Source organism: Myxocyprinus asiaticus, chromosome 27 (assembly GCF_019703515.2).
Source record: "Myxocyprinus asiaticus isolate MX2 ecotype Aquarium Trade chromosome 27, UBuf_Myxa_2, whole genome shotgun sequence".
In the NCBI taxonomy this organism is placed as follows: Eukaryota; Metazoa; Chordata; class Actinopteri; order Cypriniformes; family Catostomidae; genus Myxocyprinus; species Myxocyprinus asiaticus.
The window spans coordinates 26053968-26073842 of NC_059370.1; the positions used below are offsets into that span (position 1 = coordinate 26053968).

Genomic DNA, 19875 nt, shown 5'->3' on the forward strand with positions numbered 1-19875 from the left:
TGTTAAGGCTGCTGGTAAAATAAAATGTGGTGCATCATTAACAGCATGATGAAAGTTAACAGAGATCACTTGTCATGAAATAATGAGACCAGAGTCAGGTCGGTATTCATTTTGGGTATGAGAGACATTTTGCCCATGTGATGATGTTCGACAACAAATAAGAGGAAATGAATAATACTGTATCATCGTGGTATAAATAGGCTAATCATTAGAATTAAGTCATTTTTACTAAACAGATTTAGTACACAGATATTAGGCTAAATGTTTGTTGTCTGGCCATATGTTGTGATAAAAATACAGTGTGAAGAATTTACATGTTTACTGGTATCCCCCACCCCCTCCCCCGGAATCTACGCCCCTGACTGTATAACTGACTGTATAATTCAGAACAGGGTTTTGTACTGCCAGAGGACCCAAACATTTTAAGAGCCGGTTTGTCAGATACAATATAAAACAATAATGTGTAGCCTACGTATAGGACTAAAGCCAAAAACCATTATGTATAATTGCCCGCTTTTTTCACACAGCAATTTTGAGGTACATTTAATTAGTAAATAAAAGTAAACAGTAAATAAAAAGATGCAATTATAAAGCCTTGTTAGCCTATATTTGAAAAATGTTCAAAAAATGAGCATGTCCCTTCTCTGGAAATGATTGCACAAGAGCTTAATCAGAATACTCCACAGAGGGCAGAGGAAGTAAGGGAGTGCATCCAGTGCTGGTCAGGCAGAGGGGGATTCTGCTCCCCCTGTGTCTCTGTATTCATATTCCCACAGAAGTTAAAAGTGGTAGAAACTTCCTCAGTGTCTCAGTGGAAACGGTGTATTTTTTTATGCGCCCAAAAGAGAATCGGACCTGTACCAACATACATACACATTCTGCGTATTTACCATGTGCATGTGGCGTGTGTGTGTGTGTGTGTGTGTGTGTGTGTGTGTGTGTGTGTGTGTGTGTGTGTGTGTGTGTGTGTGTGTAAAAAGGTAGACTAATGGAGACTTCCATAGCCTATCCGTGCATTTGAATCTTTTATAAAACAATAATCTTAATTCTTACAGCGACAAATATAATTTGATTCAGAAAACAGATGTCTACAAAAATCACAGTGTCGTTGATGACTAATAACCATTTAATTGAATAACCATAAAATACATCATAATGTAAAACAAGCCTACATGACGCATGTGATAAATGAATATTTAAGTACTTTTGTAAGTTTCAAACTATAAGGCCGTATGTCAACCATTTGCAAATATGAAAACCTAATAACATAGAAAACATAATAATATTGTCACTTAGATGGTACAAGACATCCAAATCCGCACGGCATGAGAAAAACGATATGAAGGTTTTTCTTTCATGCGTCAAGGTAAGCAGTTCGACAGTAACAGTTAGTAATGCACTATTCGTATTAAATAATCAACTACTGTAGTCCGTCTCAGCCTGTCAGTGTGTAGGCCTAGTCCTAATAAAAAAACTGTGAGATGCTCCTCTTAATTTGTGGTGATTTCGCCAAATAGTAAAAATGTATAGACAGTTTGTAGCTACATACTATAATGACAAAAAGCGTCAGCGATTTGTGAGAAGAAAAAAAAAAAAAAAAGAAATCGTGTCACAAAGTGTTTCGGACTGACTCGATCAAAGGGAAGCGCATGATTCATTGTTCACAGCACAACATCTCCATCTTGTGGCCACAAGTGGAAATACATGGCAGAATTAGTCAAGTAAATAAGGTTTTGTTAATAAATGAAAGGAAAAGTTCACCCCAAAATGAAAATTCTCTTATTATTTACTCTAATGCCATCCAAGATATGCATGATTACATTCTTGTGCTGAATACAAATGAAGATTTTTATAAGAATATTTCAGCTCTGCTGGTCCCTACAATGCAAGTGACTGGTGGCGAAAACTTTGAAGCTAAAAAAAAAGCACATAAAGGCAGCATAAAAGTAATCCATACGACTCCACTGGTTTAATCCATGTCTTCTGAAGCGATATTATAGGTCTGAGTGGGAAACTTTTTTTACTATAAATGACCACTTTCACTATCAAATTATTTTGTTTTTGACAATTCACATCTTTCCTGCATATCATCACCTACTGGGCAGGGATGAGAATTTATAGTAAAAAAAAAAAAAAAAGGACTGGGTTAACTATTCTTATAAAGTACATTTCAAGATTTTTAAAAGGTTAGGTCACTGTTATAAGTCATTTATTAGATGCACAATTACGTAGCACTTGTAAATATAAGTTCCCTTCCATATATTGCAACACCAGGACATTTTTAGATTGAAAGCTAAAAAAAACAAAAAAAAAAACAATTACTATCACACTTGATTTTAACCTTGCTGTTCTGCAAGGCCTTTATATAGCTACACACAAGCAGAACTGAGTAGAACTTGCACTGTAATGAAACAAAGCCTGTGAAAACAACAATTTATATTCTGGTTCCATGAGGAAAAAATGCCTAGGGAATATCTGTCCTGTCCAAAAACAAACAAACAAACAAACAAAAAAAACAAAAACAGAGTACCTTGTTGCTCCCTTTCACATGTATTTTTTCATTTGTTCCCTTTTTTTTTTTTACACAGAAGTCAGAGTTCAAGGCTAACTTTGATCAGAGGGATGGAGAGGGGTTGTAGGGTAGCACTCTTTGATTCGCTAATGTTTCTTCCATTCTCTCTTCCTGCTCCTCACGCTAAAGGGAGTTTAAAGTGCTCACACAGGAAAAGCAGGTAAATGCTCTCATCTGCCTGCACTACGACACCTTACACTGCCGTCAAATAGAGCAGGCATAGATGTAGGCCATCACTTAAAACTGTCACTGTTACATTTCTAAATCTGAAATGTACTCTATATTATGTACACTGAAAGCCAGATTTGCTGAAAGATCATTTATATGCATGACGACTAGAGGTGCACCGATACCAATTTTTGAAGGCAGATACAAGTACCAAGTACTTAGATTTGGGTATCGGTCAATACCTAGTACCACTACGAGTAGTTTTGTGTTTGGAAACATATGCCATTCTATATGCACTGGATATCTTGATATTACCAATATTAGCATTTCCAGTAATTAAAAATGACAATTCAGGGCTGTTTTAACAGGGTTTAGTTTACCTTTAAAAGTACACATGGGAGGGAGAGAGAAGGCGCTTGCATGTGAGAGAATCCACTTATATTAGGTAAAGATGGATAACAAAAAAATTATGTTCCAGATTTAAATGGTTTAAACACCTTAAAATGTTCCTCATGTTTTCGAACTGGTCTTAGAAGCACTATGCACACGTGCGATCATGTCATTATGTTAATATACTCGTACTCCGAAATATGAAATGATGACACTGATACAGAGTACGAGTATATACCCCCCCCCCCCCCCAGAAGTATCGGCCTGATATGAGTATTACCTAGTAGTATCGGTGCACCTCTAATGATGACTGTATAGATTAGGGCTGTAAAGTAACTGTGAAGAGGAAAACATGAGAGCAAGCAATCTTCAGGCCTTTGAAATTCGTTGAGTGGTCAGGAAAGGAGGGCATATCCTGTCTCTGTCTCTTCATCAGATATTTTGATGGTTTCAACAGTCTGACATTACCTCACTACTCGGGCGTGGGGCGGCCTATAATGTGTGGGTCTGCCTGATTCATTACAGGTGGGTTTAAGAGCCCTGGAGGTCTTATTACACTAAGAATGTCAAAGCAAAAGAAAGCCAGGACAAATGTTTCAAATGTTAGGTTTTGATTTATTCTGACATTCAGGTTCACATTCAGACTTCAGGCATTTTTCCTGAATTCAGGTGCAATTCAAACAAGTCAGCCTTCACAGAACATCATTCCAAGTTTATGCTGTATAAAAGCAAAGTGGGTTAATTCAAGATTCTATAGGATTATGATTGCTTTCAATTTGTTTTATGGGAAACATATGTAACAGCCTTTAAAAAATCTGGTCATTCAGATAAAACACTTTTCCAGTAAAAAAAAAATAAAAATAATCCTACAATTCAAATATCATTAGTTAAAGGAAATGTGCAAACTATTTTAAGTAAAACACTAAAAGATAAATGGCATTTGCAAAGTGTGCTCATACATTCCTAAATGTATTCATGCTCACAAATGCAGTAAATGCCATATACTGATGGGAATGAAATTGGCTCTTCTAAACGGTCACCAATACTTATCCATGGCCTTGGCTCTTTCCACCACCACCACTAGAGGTCTAACTAGAGGTGTAGAGTTCATATAAGCCTAGGCCACTTCACGACACTTGGTGCTGCTTAACACTGTATTTCTGCTTATCAAAACCCCTTTACATACATATTTATACATGGGTATATTTCATATATATCTTGATTCAATGCATACCTACCAAAATATTTTGTATCAGACAAGACAAACTTTGGAGCATTTATGTTACATTAGTGCAAATGCAGTGGCATATATATAATTTCTCCCAAGAAAACAAATAGAGAACAGAAGAGAGGCAGGCTACTGCTATTGGATATTAAGAGCGTGCTAGTGGATATGTGCTAAGTGCCTAAAGAGCATCACAGCACTATATTCAAAGGTCACATGATCACATTCAGGTTGGTGTTTGCTGGACATCATAGATTTGTAATAATGAAGGATGGGGAGGAATTGGTGATTGGGTAGAAGCAATCCATATGTCAAGATGTAGGGGAGAAATGGTTCTTTTCACCACATTTAGGCTCTCTGACCAAATGCTTCTGTGATGGTCTGAATGAGAGAGGGACTAGGGTTTTGATTGTAGACACGTCTAAGAAGCATTCAACATACGTAACATTAGTTACAGAGAGGGCAAGAAGTTCCCATGTGAACCCTCTACTGCAACACTTTTCTGTCTTTTGGCCAGCAGTGTTGAGCTGAATTTGGCTGAAGGCTGGTTTTAGGACTGGGAGAGGACAGGCTTAGTCAGCTCATCCTGAGAAGGAGCAGGAAGGAAACCCATAATCACCAGGGACCATTTCCTTACAATCGCTATTCTCTTGTAGTTCATCCGTAAGCTCTGAGGCTGGAGCTTGGATAGCATCGTTTTGCTTGGGATCCTGGAGGGTTGAACCTGGCGTTGGGTGCTGTGGAGGATCCAGAACCCCTGCTGGCTGTAGGGGCATCTCCTGTGGTGGGGTGTCCTCTGTTGAAGAGCTAGGCTGTGATGAAACTTTCAGTTGGCTGTGGCAAAGAGGGCAAGTCTCCTGCACATACAGCCACTTCTTCAAGCAGCTAGCATGGAATAGGTGACTGCAGGGGGTGATTACAGCTGACGTCATGTCCTAGATTCAAAAACAAACAACAGATTTGCAATACCTGGATAAAATCAGGCTTTTCTTAGATGCGATATCAAACACAGAACATGGATTATTATTATTTTGGCTTCTTGGGTTAGGGTTTTTTCAAAATCCCTAAACCAAGACCAAGATTCCTGACTGTATCTCGTCCTGGAGCTTTCAAGATACATCCACCAAATTCAAATTCCATCTGTCAAAAATACAAATGTAAATGTTTCAACATCAAACAGCATCAGCATTCTTTCTCAACATCAAAGTTTGTCCTGACAAACTTTACCTATCTAGTTCCATAGCCTGTAGGTCAGGGGTGGGAAACGTCAGACCTCAGAGCCATATAAGGCCCGCAAATCCATTTGAGAAATAATTTAAAAAAGCAAATAAATGGCCTTGATTCCATTACCTGTAAAAAAAAAAAAAAAAAAAAAAAAAATGATGAAAAATAATAAAAAAAAAGAAAGAAGAATGTAATTGAATAGAAGGACCTTTAAAAAAAAAACAATTCTAGTGCGTGAACAGGTAATGAAATGTATACGTTAATTTCAACCCACAATCAGAAATTACATGCAATTGTAAGGCCCGCAAATAATTTTGTAAATACTCAAATGTCCCGTAATAGGAAAAAGGTTCCCCACCCCTGCTGTAGGTACAGGCATTATTTAAGTGTGGACAGGTGGGAATTGTCCCAACCAATTTTGGCAGTGGTCAATTTTGTCCCCACCACTTTATAAAATGACTTGCAGTACGGATGTGTGTAATACAGAGGAAGCATCTGCAATTCAAGAGGAGTTTATTTCATTTATATTGTGTGGCGATTTGACGGTGGAGTTTGTATTTTTTTCTTTTAATGCAAAGTGGTTTATGCAGATGTTATCAGTTGTGGAATGCTCAGCTCTGTCAGACACACACATGACTTCTCTATTGCTTTCCACTGTGAAATCATAAAACAAAATTCACACAGATCCCCGGTGTCCCCACTTCTGATTACGGCTTGGTTATGAAACAGATTTCCCGATTCAATTAAATTAGATTCTGATTTATAATAATTAAATATTAATTTTACAAATGTGGTCCCACTTTATGTTGGGTGTCTTTAACTACTATGCACTAACATTAAAATACAAACAATACAATGTATTTATTGTGTAACTCTATGTTGTTCAGCAAAATTCTCTCAATTCACATTTGTTGCAACTAAGGCTGAGATACACTGGCGGCCAAAAGTTTGGAATAATGTACAGATTTTGCTGTTTCGGAAGGAAATTGGTACTTTAATTCACCAAAGGGCATTCAACTGATTACAAAGTATAGTCAGGACATTACTGATGTAAAAAAACAGCACCATCACTATTTGAAAAAAAATAATTTCTGATCAAATCTAGACAGGCCCCATTTCCAGCAGCCATCACTCCAACACCTCATTCTTGAGTAATCATGCTAAATTGCTAATTTGGAACCAGAAAATCACTTGCCATTATATCAAACACAATTGAAAGCTATTTGGTTCATTAAATGAAGTTTAACATTGTCTTTGTGTTTGTTTTTGAGTTGCCACAGTATGCAATAGACTGGCATGTCTTAAGGTCAATATTAGGTCAGAAATGGCAAAAAAGAAACAGCTTTCTCTAGAAACTCATCAGTCAATCATTGTTTTGAGGAATGAAGGCTATACAATGCTTGAAATTGCCAAAAAACTGAAGCTTTCATACAAAGGTATATACTACAGTCTTCAAAGACAAAGGACAACTGGCTCTAACAAGGACAGAAAGAGATGTGGAAGGCCAGATGTACAACTAAACAAGAGGATAAGTACATCAGAGTCTCTAGTTTGAGAAATAGACACCTCACATGTCCTCAGTGACAGCTTCATTGAATTCTACCTGCTCAACACCAGTTTCATGCACAACAGTAAAGAGAAGACTCAGGGGTGCAGGCCTTATGGGAAGAATTGCAAAGAAAAAGCCACTTTTGAAACAGAAAAACAAAAAGAAAAGGTTAGAGTGGGCAAAGAAACACAGACATTGGACAACAGATAATTGGAAAAGAGTGTTATGGATCTTAACCCCATTGAGTTTTTTTGGGATCAGCTAGACTGTAAGGTGCGTGAGAAGTGCCCGACAAGACAGCCACATCTATGGCAAGTGCTACAGGAAGTGTGGGGTGAAATGTCACCTGAGTATCTGGACAAACTGACAGCTAGAATGCCAAGGATCTGCAAAGCTGTCATTGCTGCACGTGGAGGATTTTTTTGATGAGAACTCTTTGAAGTAGTTAAAAAAAAATTCAAATTGTAATAGTAATTTTTCACATTATTAATGTCCTGACTAAACATTGTGATCAGTTGAATGCCACTTTGGTGAATAAAAGTACCAATTTCTTTCCGTAAGAGCAAAATCTGTACATTATTCCAAACTTCTGGCCACCAGTGTATGTGTAGGTTTAGAAGTAGGATTAGGGGTTAGGATTTAGGATAAGGGTTGGGGTAGGGTTAGTGGTAAGGTTAACCGTGTAACTACAGATGTAGTTAAATACTGGTACTTTAAACGTAAGTACTATGTACATGTTTATATTGTTAGATGGGTAGCACTTTATTTTACAGTACTGTTCTACATCTACGTAATACATAATTACAAAAATTACAGTAATTACTAGGTACTAACCCTAAACCTAACCCCAACCCTAACCTTAACCCATATTAAGTACGTGTAATTACCTAATATTTCTCAGTACTTTCTTGGGTAAGTACACTGTAAGTATACTGAAAGTACACGTACTGTAAAATAAAGTGCAACAGTTAGATGTATATTGCTCACAATTCAGCCCTACTCTTGATATGCATCCACAAACGTACAGCTGCAAATTTTGTTTACTAAAATAAAAAGTTATATTAGGGCGTATTAGAACCCCGAACCCCTCATACTCATAGCAAACACTACCATTCAACCACTGGACGAGGTGCCGAAGTTGAATGCTTAGGGTTAAAAAGAACAAACCTAGCCTTAGTAAGCACAACTAACTAGACAACTACCATCAATCTCTCACAGAAATACACAAGAAGAGTCATGCAATGCATCACAAAAATATATAGAATGTAACTGGACAACCATCATGAACACAAATCCTCACATTCGCACACTCATACACACCTGGTAGCAGATGGAACAGATGTCATTGTGCTGCTGGAGTTGCTGGTGAGAAGCTGTAGGCAGGCTCTTGATCTTGTTGACAGCATCTCTGCGGAGCAGGAAGCTCTGCCAGCCCAGCTGGGCCCTCAGCCATACATTATAGTAAGAATGGATGAGCACAATGGTGGAGCCCATCACAGTCCACTCCCCAAACACAGTCTCTGACACGCCGTACGCCACCACACAGAGGGCCACCAGGAACTCCAGCAGCCGGTAAGTACCGTTCACCCAGTAGATGACATCATCCATGTTCTCAACTGGAGCCTTGCGGAACTCCTCTACCATGAAGAGCACGTAGATCAACAGTGTACCCAGCACCTGAGCATAAGAGAATAAGACTTAAAAGCAACAGCTGAATTTCACATTATACACAGATAATACCATCATAACTTTGATTGTGCCATCAGTGTTTAAGTATGCTGGGATGCAGTTTAACATTGGATCACTGCTGGTGTTACTGTTGGATTTGAATCATATTGGGGGTAGTCGGTAGTGTGGTTCAGGGGTTAAGATCTAACATGGTAACCTGGTAATGGTGCAGGTTCCAAGCCTGCAAAAAAATGATCTACAGTATGGGCTATCACCATTGTGCCCTTCAACAAAACACTTTACCTCAGGATGCACCAGGCATGCAGTCCATAATAGGTAGATTTGCATTGTAATTGCATTGTAAAAACTATTTTTGTTTTCATTTTACCAACTGAAGAACAAGTCAAAATTATTGTCTGGGGAAACTGACAGCATGCCACGTGTGTTTATGCAAGAAGTTTTTAGCGCCAAACAATGCAGGTTTTTGTATGAACATATGAGCCAACACGCAACGGACGTCAATATTTTCAGGTTGTTTCTCATCAAAATCAATCATACGCCTTTAGAACACTACCTATAGTGTTCTGCATTAAAAAAAAAAAAAAAAAAAAAGTCTTACAGTATTGGAATGACATTATGGCGAGTAAATTAGGACTGAATTTTCATTTTTGGGTGAACTATTTCTTTAACATTTGAACCCAGAACACTCCTGTAGACTAAGTTTGCTGAATTTAGGTTTTTAAAAATTCTTCTGCATTCATTCCCCCATATATAGCAGGCAAAGATACTCTTATACCCAAGTTTCACTTCTCCTTTCTTTTAGAAAATATTTCATTTCCCTATGATACAAAGCATGTTCATCTTAAGAATTGTTTGCTCACAGTAGAAGTTTCAATTGTAGATTTTTTTTATTAGATACTGTATGGTTTGTGTAGAAGATTTTTCAACATTTATACAATATTAAAGGAACATTCTGGGTTCAATACAAGATAAGCTCAATGGACAGCATTTGTGGCATAATGTTGATTACCACAAAAATGTATTTTGACTCGTCCCTCCTTTTCTATAAAAAAAGCAAACGTAGGTTACAGTGAGGCACTTACAATGAAAGTGAATGGGGACAATTTTTGGAGGGTTTAAAAGCAGAAATGTGAAGCTTATAATTTTAGCACTTACATTAATTCTTTAAACACTCATTTATTATTTGAGCTGTAAAGTTTTTGTTTTTTTAGTGTAATTTTAAGGTTTTAGGGTTTGTTGACATCGTACATCATCATAGCAACGAAGTTGTAAAATTAGCTAGAACTTTATACAGAAAAGGTTAGTAAGTGATTTTATCACACTAAAATCATGTTTACATGCATATTATGTCTTGTGTCAATACTTTTGAAAAAGTGAGTATATTAATGTGCAAAAAGTGGCCCCCATTCCAGTCCACTGCATCACTGTAACCCAGATATTTGTCTTTTTTAAAGAAAAGCAGGGGAAGTCAAAATACATTTTTGTGCTAATCGACATTATGCCAAAAATGCTGTTGATTGAGTTTATGTTGTATTGAACCCGGAATTTTCCTTTAATGATACTGCCACCACTTCTATTAGTATAACTAATGTTATGCTATCCCATTCACTAATTCTCTAGTTCAGAGCTTATAATGTGCGTTTATGTGGAAGTTTTACCTGCAGTGATGTCAGAATGCTGGAGGAAATGATGATTAGCAGCCAGAAGTCCATATGGAAGAACTGACAGATCATGTAGGACATATAAGCCGGGAACACCAGCAGGAACAAGCACAGGCTAACAGCACGGAAGTGCTTCCATAAACTCCTGTTGATCATGATTATAAAATAATTAATATAGCAATGACCTACTATCTTGACATGTATAACAAATAAATGCATAACTGCAATAGTTATCCAATGGTTTAGTGAGCTTGGAGTTTACTTGTCTCTGGAGGCGCCCAGTGCCAGCACTATGGGATCAGCTATCTCCAGCATGGACTGCAAAATGGAGGCCACTACAATGAAGAGGATTATGCTGAGGAGGAAGGCTCTGTGGATGACCTGTAGCTCAATCAGTCCAGTCTGTACAGCAAGGATCAAAAGAGTGATCCCCTCTGTCATGCCCCTGAGAGAGAGAGAGAGACAGAGAGAGAGACAGAGAGAAACACAGATCGCAAAGAAGCACAGAAACAATGTTAAGTGAATGGTAATGCCTCAAGGTTAATGCCACTGAATTAACGTTACAATCTGAAGTTGATTCTACTTCACTTTTGAACACTCAATTGATGTTGAAACAATATTGAAATTTCAACAACAACAATCAATGTTAAGAAATTGAATCAGTGCTAGAATCTGATCTTGATTCTACGTCAAATGTTTTGAAACATTGAAATTAACAATTCCAATGTTAATATTGTTGAATCAGCATTGCAATCTGATGTTGATTCTGTATATCTTTTGCGCCCTGCATTAATGTTGAAACAACAATGAAATCTAAAAAAAAAAACGCACAAAAAAACCCCAATATTAACATGATTCAATGAATGAATGAAATGATGAACAACATTGAAAAAAAAGAAAGAAAAAACATTATGATGTGACCCCCCCCTCCTCCCCCGATCTATTAAAATGATTCAAAATACATACCCAATAACACAAATGCAATTCACACTAAACAATTACTTGAGGGGGGCCTTGGTAGCTCAGCAAGTATTGACGCTGACTACCACCCCTCGAGTCGCAAGTTCGAATCCAGGGTGTGCTGAGTGACTCCAGCCAGGTCTCCTAAGCAACCAAATTGGCCTGGTTGCTAGGGAGCGTAGAGTCACATGGGGTAACCTCCTCGTGGTTGCGATTACTGTTCTCGCTCTCAATGGGGCACGTGGTAAGTTGTGCGTGGATTGCGGAGAGTAGCATGAGCCTCCACATGCGGAGTCTCCGCGGTGTCATGCACAACAATTCATGTGATAAAATATGCGGATTGACGGTCTCAGAAGCGGAGGCAACAGAGACTGTCCTCCGCCACCCTGACTGAGGTGAGTAACTGTGCCACCACGAGGACCTACTAAGTAGTGGGAATTGGCCATTCCAAATTGGGAGAAAGGGGGGTAAAAATTATTTTAAAAAAATAAATAAAAAAGAATTACTTGAAAACACCTCTTCTATGACGGACATGTTTTTAATTACTCAGTTTAAAGTCATTTTTATGTATTTTCTGGGGCTTAAAAATGTAATCTGGTGTAACCGTCCAGAGACAGAAAAAAAAAAAATGATGATTTTTTTGGGGGAAAAATAGATGTTGGCATGAGTAGAGCACAATAATCTTTTATAATTTAAAATATATATATATATATATATATATATTGAAATATGATTAATATTTGAAAACATTTTGTTCATCAAATCAAAGTCATATGGTGTAACCAAAATGTGGGTAGCCATTTTGTTATGTCAAAAAACCTAAAAAAGAGAAGCCCCCTTCAGTCCTTAAGACTGTTTATGAAGTTTTGATATCCTTGACTCAAATTCATCTTTTTTTTTTCATGAAAAATGTTTTAAATCTTTTTTTTAAATTAATGATTAGGTTGTATATACTTATGTATTCAAGATGCAAGGAAAGTATTTTAACCATATGGCATTGTTAAAGTCTTTGAATCATTTTTCTTTGGAAAATTGTATACATTTTATATATATATATATATATATATATATATATATATATATATATATATATATATATACACACACACACACACACACACACACACACACAACCATATACACACTGGCAGCCAAAAGTTTGGAATAATGTACAGATTTTGCTCTTATGGAAAGAAATCGGTATTCACCAATGTGGCATTCAACTGATAAAAAAAATTCAGTACTTCTTAAACTACTTCAGAGTTCTCATCAAAAAATCCTCCATGTGCAGCAATGACAGCTTTGTAGATCCTTGGCATTCTAGCTGTCAGTTTGTCCAGATACTCAGGTGACATTTCACCCCACACTTCCTGTAGCACTTGCCATAGATGTGGCTGTCTTGTCGGGCACTTCTCACGCACCTTACAGTCTAGCTGATCCCACAAAAGCTCAATGGGATTAAGATCCATAACACTCTTTTCCAATTATCTGTTGTCCAATGTCTGTGTTTCTTTGCCCACTCTAACCTTTTCTTTTTGTTTTTCTGTTTCAAAAGTGGCTTTTTCTTTGCAATTCTTCCCATAAGGCCTGCACCCCTGAGTCTTCTCTTTACTGTTGTACATGAAACTGGTGTTGAGCAGGTAGAATTCAATGAAGCTGTCAGCTGAGGACATGTGAGGCGTCAATTTCTCAAAACAATGATTGACTGATGAGTTTATAGAGAAAGCGGTTTCTTTTTTGCGATTTTTAACCTAATATTGACCTTAAGACATGCCAGTCTATTGCATACTGTGGCAACTCAAAACAAACACAAAGACAATGTTAAGCTTCATTTAATGAACCAAATAGCTTTCAACTGTGTTTGATATAATGGCAAGTGATTTTCTAACACCAAATTAGCATGATTACTCAAGGGTAAGGTGTTGGAGTGATGGCTGCTGGAAATGGGGCCTGTCCAGATTTGATCAAAAATCACTTTTTTTTTTTTTTAAATAGTGATGGTGCTGTTTTTTACATCACTGACTATACTTTGTGATCAGTTGAATGCCACACTGGTGAATTAAAGTAACAATTTCCTTCCGAAACAGCTAAATCTTTACATTATTCCAAACTTTTGGCCACCAGTGTGTATGTGTATTATATTATATATATACACACACACACACACACACACACACACACAAAACATCAAAATCTCAATAAATAAAAAAATAAAAAAATCAATGTTAGAATCTGATGTTGATTCTTCATCATTTTTGTTAGATTCAAACAATTTAGTGAAAATAAAAACAACTTTAGCATAGTTTCTAGAGTTTATTTATCTTCATCACAAAAGCAATAACAGTAAAAATAAAAAATAGGTTGTTGCAGGAGGCAATGGAGGAACTTCTCCAACACTCATTTGCTGAATCAAGGCATCTAAAACAGATCAAAGAGAGAAAAAAACAAAAAAACAGTAGGATAAACTCAATGAAACAGAATAATCTTAAATGTTCACAAGTGGAAATTTGGTTTGTACAGTCCAGCATTGTCACATTTTGACAAATGTAGGCTAGTCCAGTCCTGGGAACCCAATGTCCTGCACATTTTGGATGTCTCCATTATCGAACATACCTGATTCCACTCATCCAGTTAGTAGACGCTCCAATCAAGTATGCCAGATCAGAAAAACTTCAATAATGTGCAGTCTGTGGGAACAGACAATATGTGGTTTTCTAAGCAGTCTCTGGTATTTTTACAAGAATATTGATAGAAAATGCCAAGGGTACTTCACAATGCTAAAAGCTACACCTGCTACCAAAAGTGTATTTTTCAAGATAATTCACAAGATCAAAAAAGTTGTTTTATACATTCGATTTTGTTACAAAGAGTACAGATTGTGTAGTTTGTAAATGTAAGTTTTTTTGTAAAGGCTACATTAAATTGCCCAGTTGATTATTCAATCTTAAAATTGCTAGTTTAGTCAATTTTCAATATAATCATCATTTTACAGCTATACATAAACGTCTGATAGTTTAAAATTATAGGGGTAAAAATAATGAACAATGGAAAGCACTCAAAGTTGACTAGATCTCCTAGCTATACCTAGTCACTTCTGTATTTAACATTAATTTGCGCAATGCAAGCTATAAAGAAACTGTTTAAAAACTATTCCACCATTAAAACACTGCATTGTGGGAAACAGTATTTCAAATTAAAACCTTTCCTTACCTGATATAACTGCAAGGATGTGGTGCTAGTTGGTCCTTTCCAGATCCCAGGTGATCACACGGTCGACTACAGATCAATGTTTATTCATTGTCATTCCATCGTGGGGTGCTTCTCATTTCTTTAACTGTGTATCCTTATTTATTCTTTTTTTTTTTTTTTTTTGTCTTTTTCTTAACTCCTCCCTCGTAAGAAGAGAGGAACGCATGCAAGGATGCTATGCAAGTGCAGAAGCAAAGAATGAAATCAGTACATGTGTAAAATAGCATATCCTTACTCAAGTGTCACCTACTGTAAGTGACGTCAATCACTGATGATTCTGCACAGAATGTATTACCACTGCACTAATGTTGTTTGAACTTTGTTAATAAAAATATTCCTAATAAATCTTAAAAATACAAGATGCACTTTTGATGTGGAAATATTTCTTCAAAGATGTTAAGGACTTTTTTAATTAATATATTCAATTACTGTCAGACACATAATCCAACACACACACACACACACAAAAAACAAGCCAGTAAAACATAGCGACATAGAAATAATGAGGTACATGAACACCATTGTGTGAAATTGTGCCTGAGAATTTGTGTGAGTGTGTCAGGAGTTTCAAAATACAAGACACATTTTTTCTCACTATCAAGGAAGCATCAATTAGAATATTGAGAAGCACACATGATCTCATATGTACTGTTGGCTTTCATCAAAATTTCAAAGTTGATCCAACATACTTTCAACACTGAAATTTCGATCTCAACCAAAACGATGATAGAGACCTAAGATCAACACTGTATCAACATCACCTTGCCATCTGGGAATGTTTCTTCAGTGATTTGAATTTGATAAATTGTGATAAAAGGTGTAATTCTACATCAGCATGGACTCCATGCCAAACTGTTCAGCATTTATCATTGAGCTGTTGTCATGGTTACTAAAAGAAAGCAGAAAGAAGTATTACCGGTGCATGGTGTTGTCATTCATGAAAGCCCTGTAGCCCTGCAGGTAGAACTTGCACAGAGTGAGCACTCCCAAAGCAACAAATGACACTGTGAAGACCAGACCCAGCAGAGAGTATGGAGTACAACAGCATTCTGCAATACTGAAGAGCACACGCATAGAGACATTTAGAATTGAAATTGTTGGGTACACATTTGAATTTTAATTGAAAGCAGCTTTCATCACACTAATTTAAGAGACCGACCCCATTAAGCAACCTGCCAATTATTGTTTTACCCTAAAGCTCAGTGGTGATAAAAGATCTATCAGGTCCATGGATTTGTGCAACCCACCCAGAGCTCAACAACTTGCAAGTACAAATGTCAAATTTCTTTACAACATACTGGAATAAAATGCTCTGTTTTGAAGGGCAGAGTAGACTGAACTTCCTCTCACCTGGTGAGAAAAAGAAAGAGCAGTCTCTCCCTGGATGTGGGCTGATCTCGTGTGCTAAAATAGGTGTAGATTTGCAGGGCGAACAGAACCAGCCAGAAACACATGAACAACACAGGCAGAACCAACTGATTCCACAGAGACATACCGAGCGCCAGCAACCCATACACTTCCACCACCTACAGCACAAGATAGAGAAGAGCTTAGCCATTCATCAAAAATCTGCATATATTGTAAGCAAAAATATTTTCTAACCTTTGCACATTGTCTCAGTAATGTAATTTCAAGTTTATAATTGCATACTGTAAGTCTACCATCCACATTGTAGACCTATGTGTTTTTGCAAAGGAACATATCTCTCCTAAGTTTTACAAATTATTTCAATCTTAAAGGTGCATTCAGTATTTTTTGTTTATGTTGCCTTGGGTGATATGGCAGTCTTAAATTTACTTATACTGACATTAAAGGAATAGTCATCCAAAAAAGAAAACTCTCTTATCATTTACTCACCCTCAAGCCATTCCAGATGTGTATGACTTTCTTTTAGAAGAATATTTCATCTCTGTTGGTCCATTCAATGCAAGTGAATGGTGCCCAAAACTTTGAAGCTTCAAAAAGCACTTAAAGGCAGCATAAAAGTAAAACTCCAGTGGTTTAATCCATGTCTTCTGGAGCAATCTAATCATTTTTGGGTGAGAACAGACCAAAGTGTAACTGGGTATTACATTGGTATCTAGCTCTCTGCACATGCATCAAGCACTAGGAAGTGTAATATAGCTTGAAATCACAATCGTGCCTCGAGACTGCAATGGCAAGATGTACAGTGATAAAGGAGTTACATAAGGAGCTTCCACTGGAGACATTTGGATTACTTTTATGATGCCTTTGTGCTTTTTGGAGCTTCAAAGTTTTGGTTACCATTCACTTGCATTGTGAGAACCTACAGAGCTGAGGTATTCTTCTAAAAATCTTTGTGTTTTGTTGAAGAAAGAAAGTCACACATCTGGGATGGCATGAGGGTAAGTAATTTTTGGGTGAACTATCCCTTTAAGGCTGGTTTATACTTCTGGTGGTTTGCATTTATAGTTCTGCCTTTGTGTGTGTGTGTGTGTGTGTGTGTGTGTGATTCTGTGAGAACACAGCCAAAGTGCTAGTGTATTGGAAGAAAATTTCTGAAATAATTATACATTTATAATTATTACTTTATTTGGATGTAAAGTTGTTAAATGTGGGGGGGGGGGGGGTTGGGGGAGATACTGAGTGCACCATTATTTGGTTTGGCGTGCATGCTATAAGGGATAGTTCACCCAAAATTTTAAGTTCTGTGATCATTTACTCAACCACATGTCGATTTGAATTGCTTTCTTCCGTGGAACACAAAAGGAGATGTTAGGCACAATGTTAAGGACTCACAGTCACCATTCATTTTCATTGCATCGTTTTCCATACAATGAAAGCAGAGACTATTTAACAGAAATGGGACACTTCTATTAATTTGAATGGGAGAAATTGAAACATCCAACCCCCAATGGACGTAGAATAGAAGTCCCGCCTTACAGGTAAAAGAGCCAATCACCTTTTGCATACAGGCATCGCCTGTCAATCAAATAGAGAACGTGTATGCACATTAAAGCTATATATTAGCTTTATATATTTTAGTATAATCTAAGGTTAAGAAGCACAATTTATGATACCAGTGTTGTCAGATTTTACTGCTGATTTGAAATCTGCTCTTTGATCGTAATCTTGACCAACCATTTTGGAGATTTCTGACTTTCCCCATTCAATAGATAGGAGCTGTACTTTTACGGCTTTTGTTAACAGAAAATAGCTGCCCAGCCTGCCGAGAACGTTCCAAAAATGGCCGCCTATTGGACTGACTTACAAAACAGACTTTGATGAAAGTGAATGGTTACTGAGACTGCAAGTCCCTATTACTCTGCCAAACATCTCCTTTCGTGTTCCATGGAAGAAAGAAAGTAATCCGGGTGAAGACGAGGGTGAGTAAATTGTAATTTATTTATTTATTTGTGGGCAGCCTCGAACCTGTGCAAGCTCACGGTATGCAGTCTTGGCCAGGTTAAATGGTACCAGCAGGTTAGAGGCCAAAAAGTAGATGACTTCCAGGCCTGTGAAAATCATGGCAAATCGATTCACGAAAACAATTGTTTCCAGAGGTACCAGGCACAGCCTGGCCACCAGAGGGAGCAAGTGTGCTGAGAACAGCCAAATGCGCTTGGTCTGCATCACACAGGAACACAGGGTACACACCACCAGCTGGCCTACACACACACAGAGAAAGAAAGGGCATTTTATTCATTTTACAATTAAATCAGATGTATTGAAATTTCACAATAATAAGATTAATATTATAACAATGAACTGTAATTTTGTACATTAAAGGAAAGCATGACACCTAAATAAAGAAACTCTGAGCTCTTTGTTCCCTGCTGCACACACACTGACATTAATGAATGCATCTATTCTTGCTTGCAAAGTTAATTAGGCCCTACAGAATTCAGACTAATGGCTGAAGAATCCAACAGCACTCAAGAACTCAGTGTACACAATAGTAAATCCAGCAGTAAACCTCTAAGGGTGAATCTCACCAGAAATGCACGGGTCATATTAACTCCAAAATCAAAAGGAATTTATTTATTTTTTGCATATAAAAAAAATTACACCTATTTTTGCATTGTGATAAAATCATGGCAATTATTTCACCCAAAATTTTAAATTAATGTTCTTCATATTTTTTCCAAACCTGTATGACTTTCTTCTATGGAGCATAAATGATGTTAGGCAGAATGTCATTAACTGACAGCCTCTTTTAACAGTTACTTGACTTTCAAAGTATGAATAAAATATGCAATGAAAGTGAATGGTGACTGAGGCAAATTCTCATTACTGTAATACTATTTAAAAAAAATTATTAATATACAGTAGTAATAAAAATAATCCTGGTTGAACACATTCATTCAGGAAAAAAATAAAATACATTCAGTACTACAAATACTTTTATGATGTATGCTTAAAATCATACATTACAGTTTAAATGACGTCAGTTATGAGAATTAGATTTTTCGTCACTTTACAATTGGCTAAAAATAATCATTAAAATAAAGCCTAAATGGGCTTCATGCAAAATATAGTTTCTTATTTTTGCCCTTTAATTTTGGGGTGAAATGTGACCTGAACATTTGTGACCTGACTGTTTTCGTAAGATTTACCACTAATTAAGTACACTGTAAAGGTCAAAAGAGAAAGAGGGAGAAAAGAAATTAAGAAACAATGCATGAGAAAACAAAAGAGTGAGAAAAGAGAGATTTAAACTGTAATTAAGAAGACTTAAAGGAATAGTTCACCCAAAAATGAAAAACCTCTCTTCATTTCCTCACGTGCAGGGCTCGAGTTGAGGGGGGATGTGAGGGAATGCCATCCCCCTTGTTGCAATAAATATGAAAAAGCATCCCCCTTGTAAAACCACCATCCCCTTTAGATCAGTTGTGTTATGTATTACTTAGAACTAATCATGCAAGTAAAATATTAAATTTTCTACGTTTGATAAAATAACGGACTTTAAATAAATGCGATTTGCCGGTCAGAATTAGATTTCGACATGTGTAAGGATGCCAAATTTCTATAGGTGAAACCAACCAATCAGATCTGGACACTTGTACAGTTTGGATATAGTCTACCAGGGTGATGCTTTAGTAATGCAATCTGGCAACCTTGAGCGCGCGAGTTCTCTCTCCACTGCGAAAAGACAGTTTTTTTTGTTTTTTTTTAATGGGAACACTGGCAAAAAGGTATGTAGGAGTTTGACTTGTCCTTCCTAGTG

At 37.0% G+C, this 19875-nt stretch overlaps 1 protein-coding gene across 1 annotated transcript in view; it reads right to left on the reverse strand.

Moving 5' to 3' along the window:
* Positions 1–3707: 3707 nt before the first annotated feature.
* Positions 3708–19875, reverse strand: part of LOC127418136 (RING finger protein 145-like) — a 40775-nt gene continuing 24607 nt past the window's right edge. The window contains exons 5-11 of the mRNA XM_051658531.1: positions 18081–18316; positions 16038–16213; positions 15604–15744; positions 10741–10923; positions 10476–10623; positions 8449–8805; positions 3708–5290 (exon numbers count right to left, since the gene is read on the reverse strand). Coding sequence (XP_051514491.1) covers positions 4937–5290; positions 8449–8805; positions 10476–10623; positions 10741–10923; positions 15604–15744; positions 16038–16213; positions 18081–18316 — 1595 coding nt within the window. The 3' untranslated portion in view covers positions 3708–4936. The remainder of the gene's footprint in view (positions 5291–8448; positions 8806–10475; positions 10624–10740; positions 10924–15603; positions 15745–16037; positions 16214–18080; positions 18317–19875) is intronic.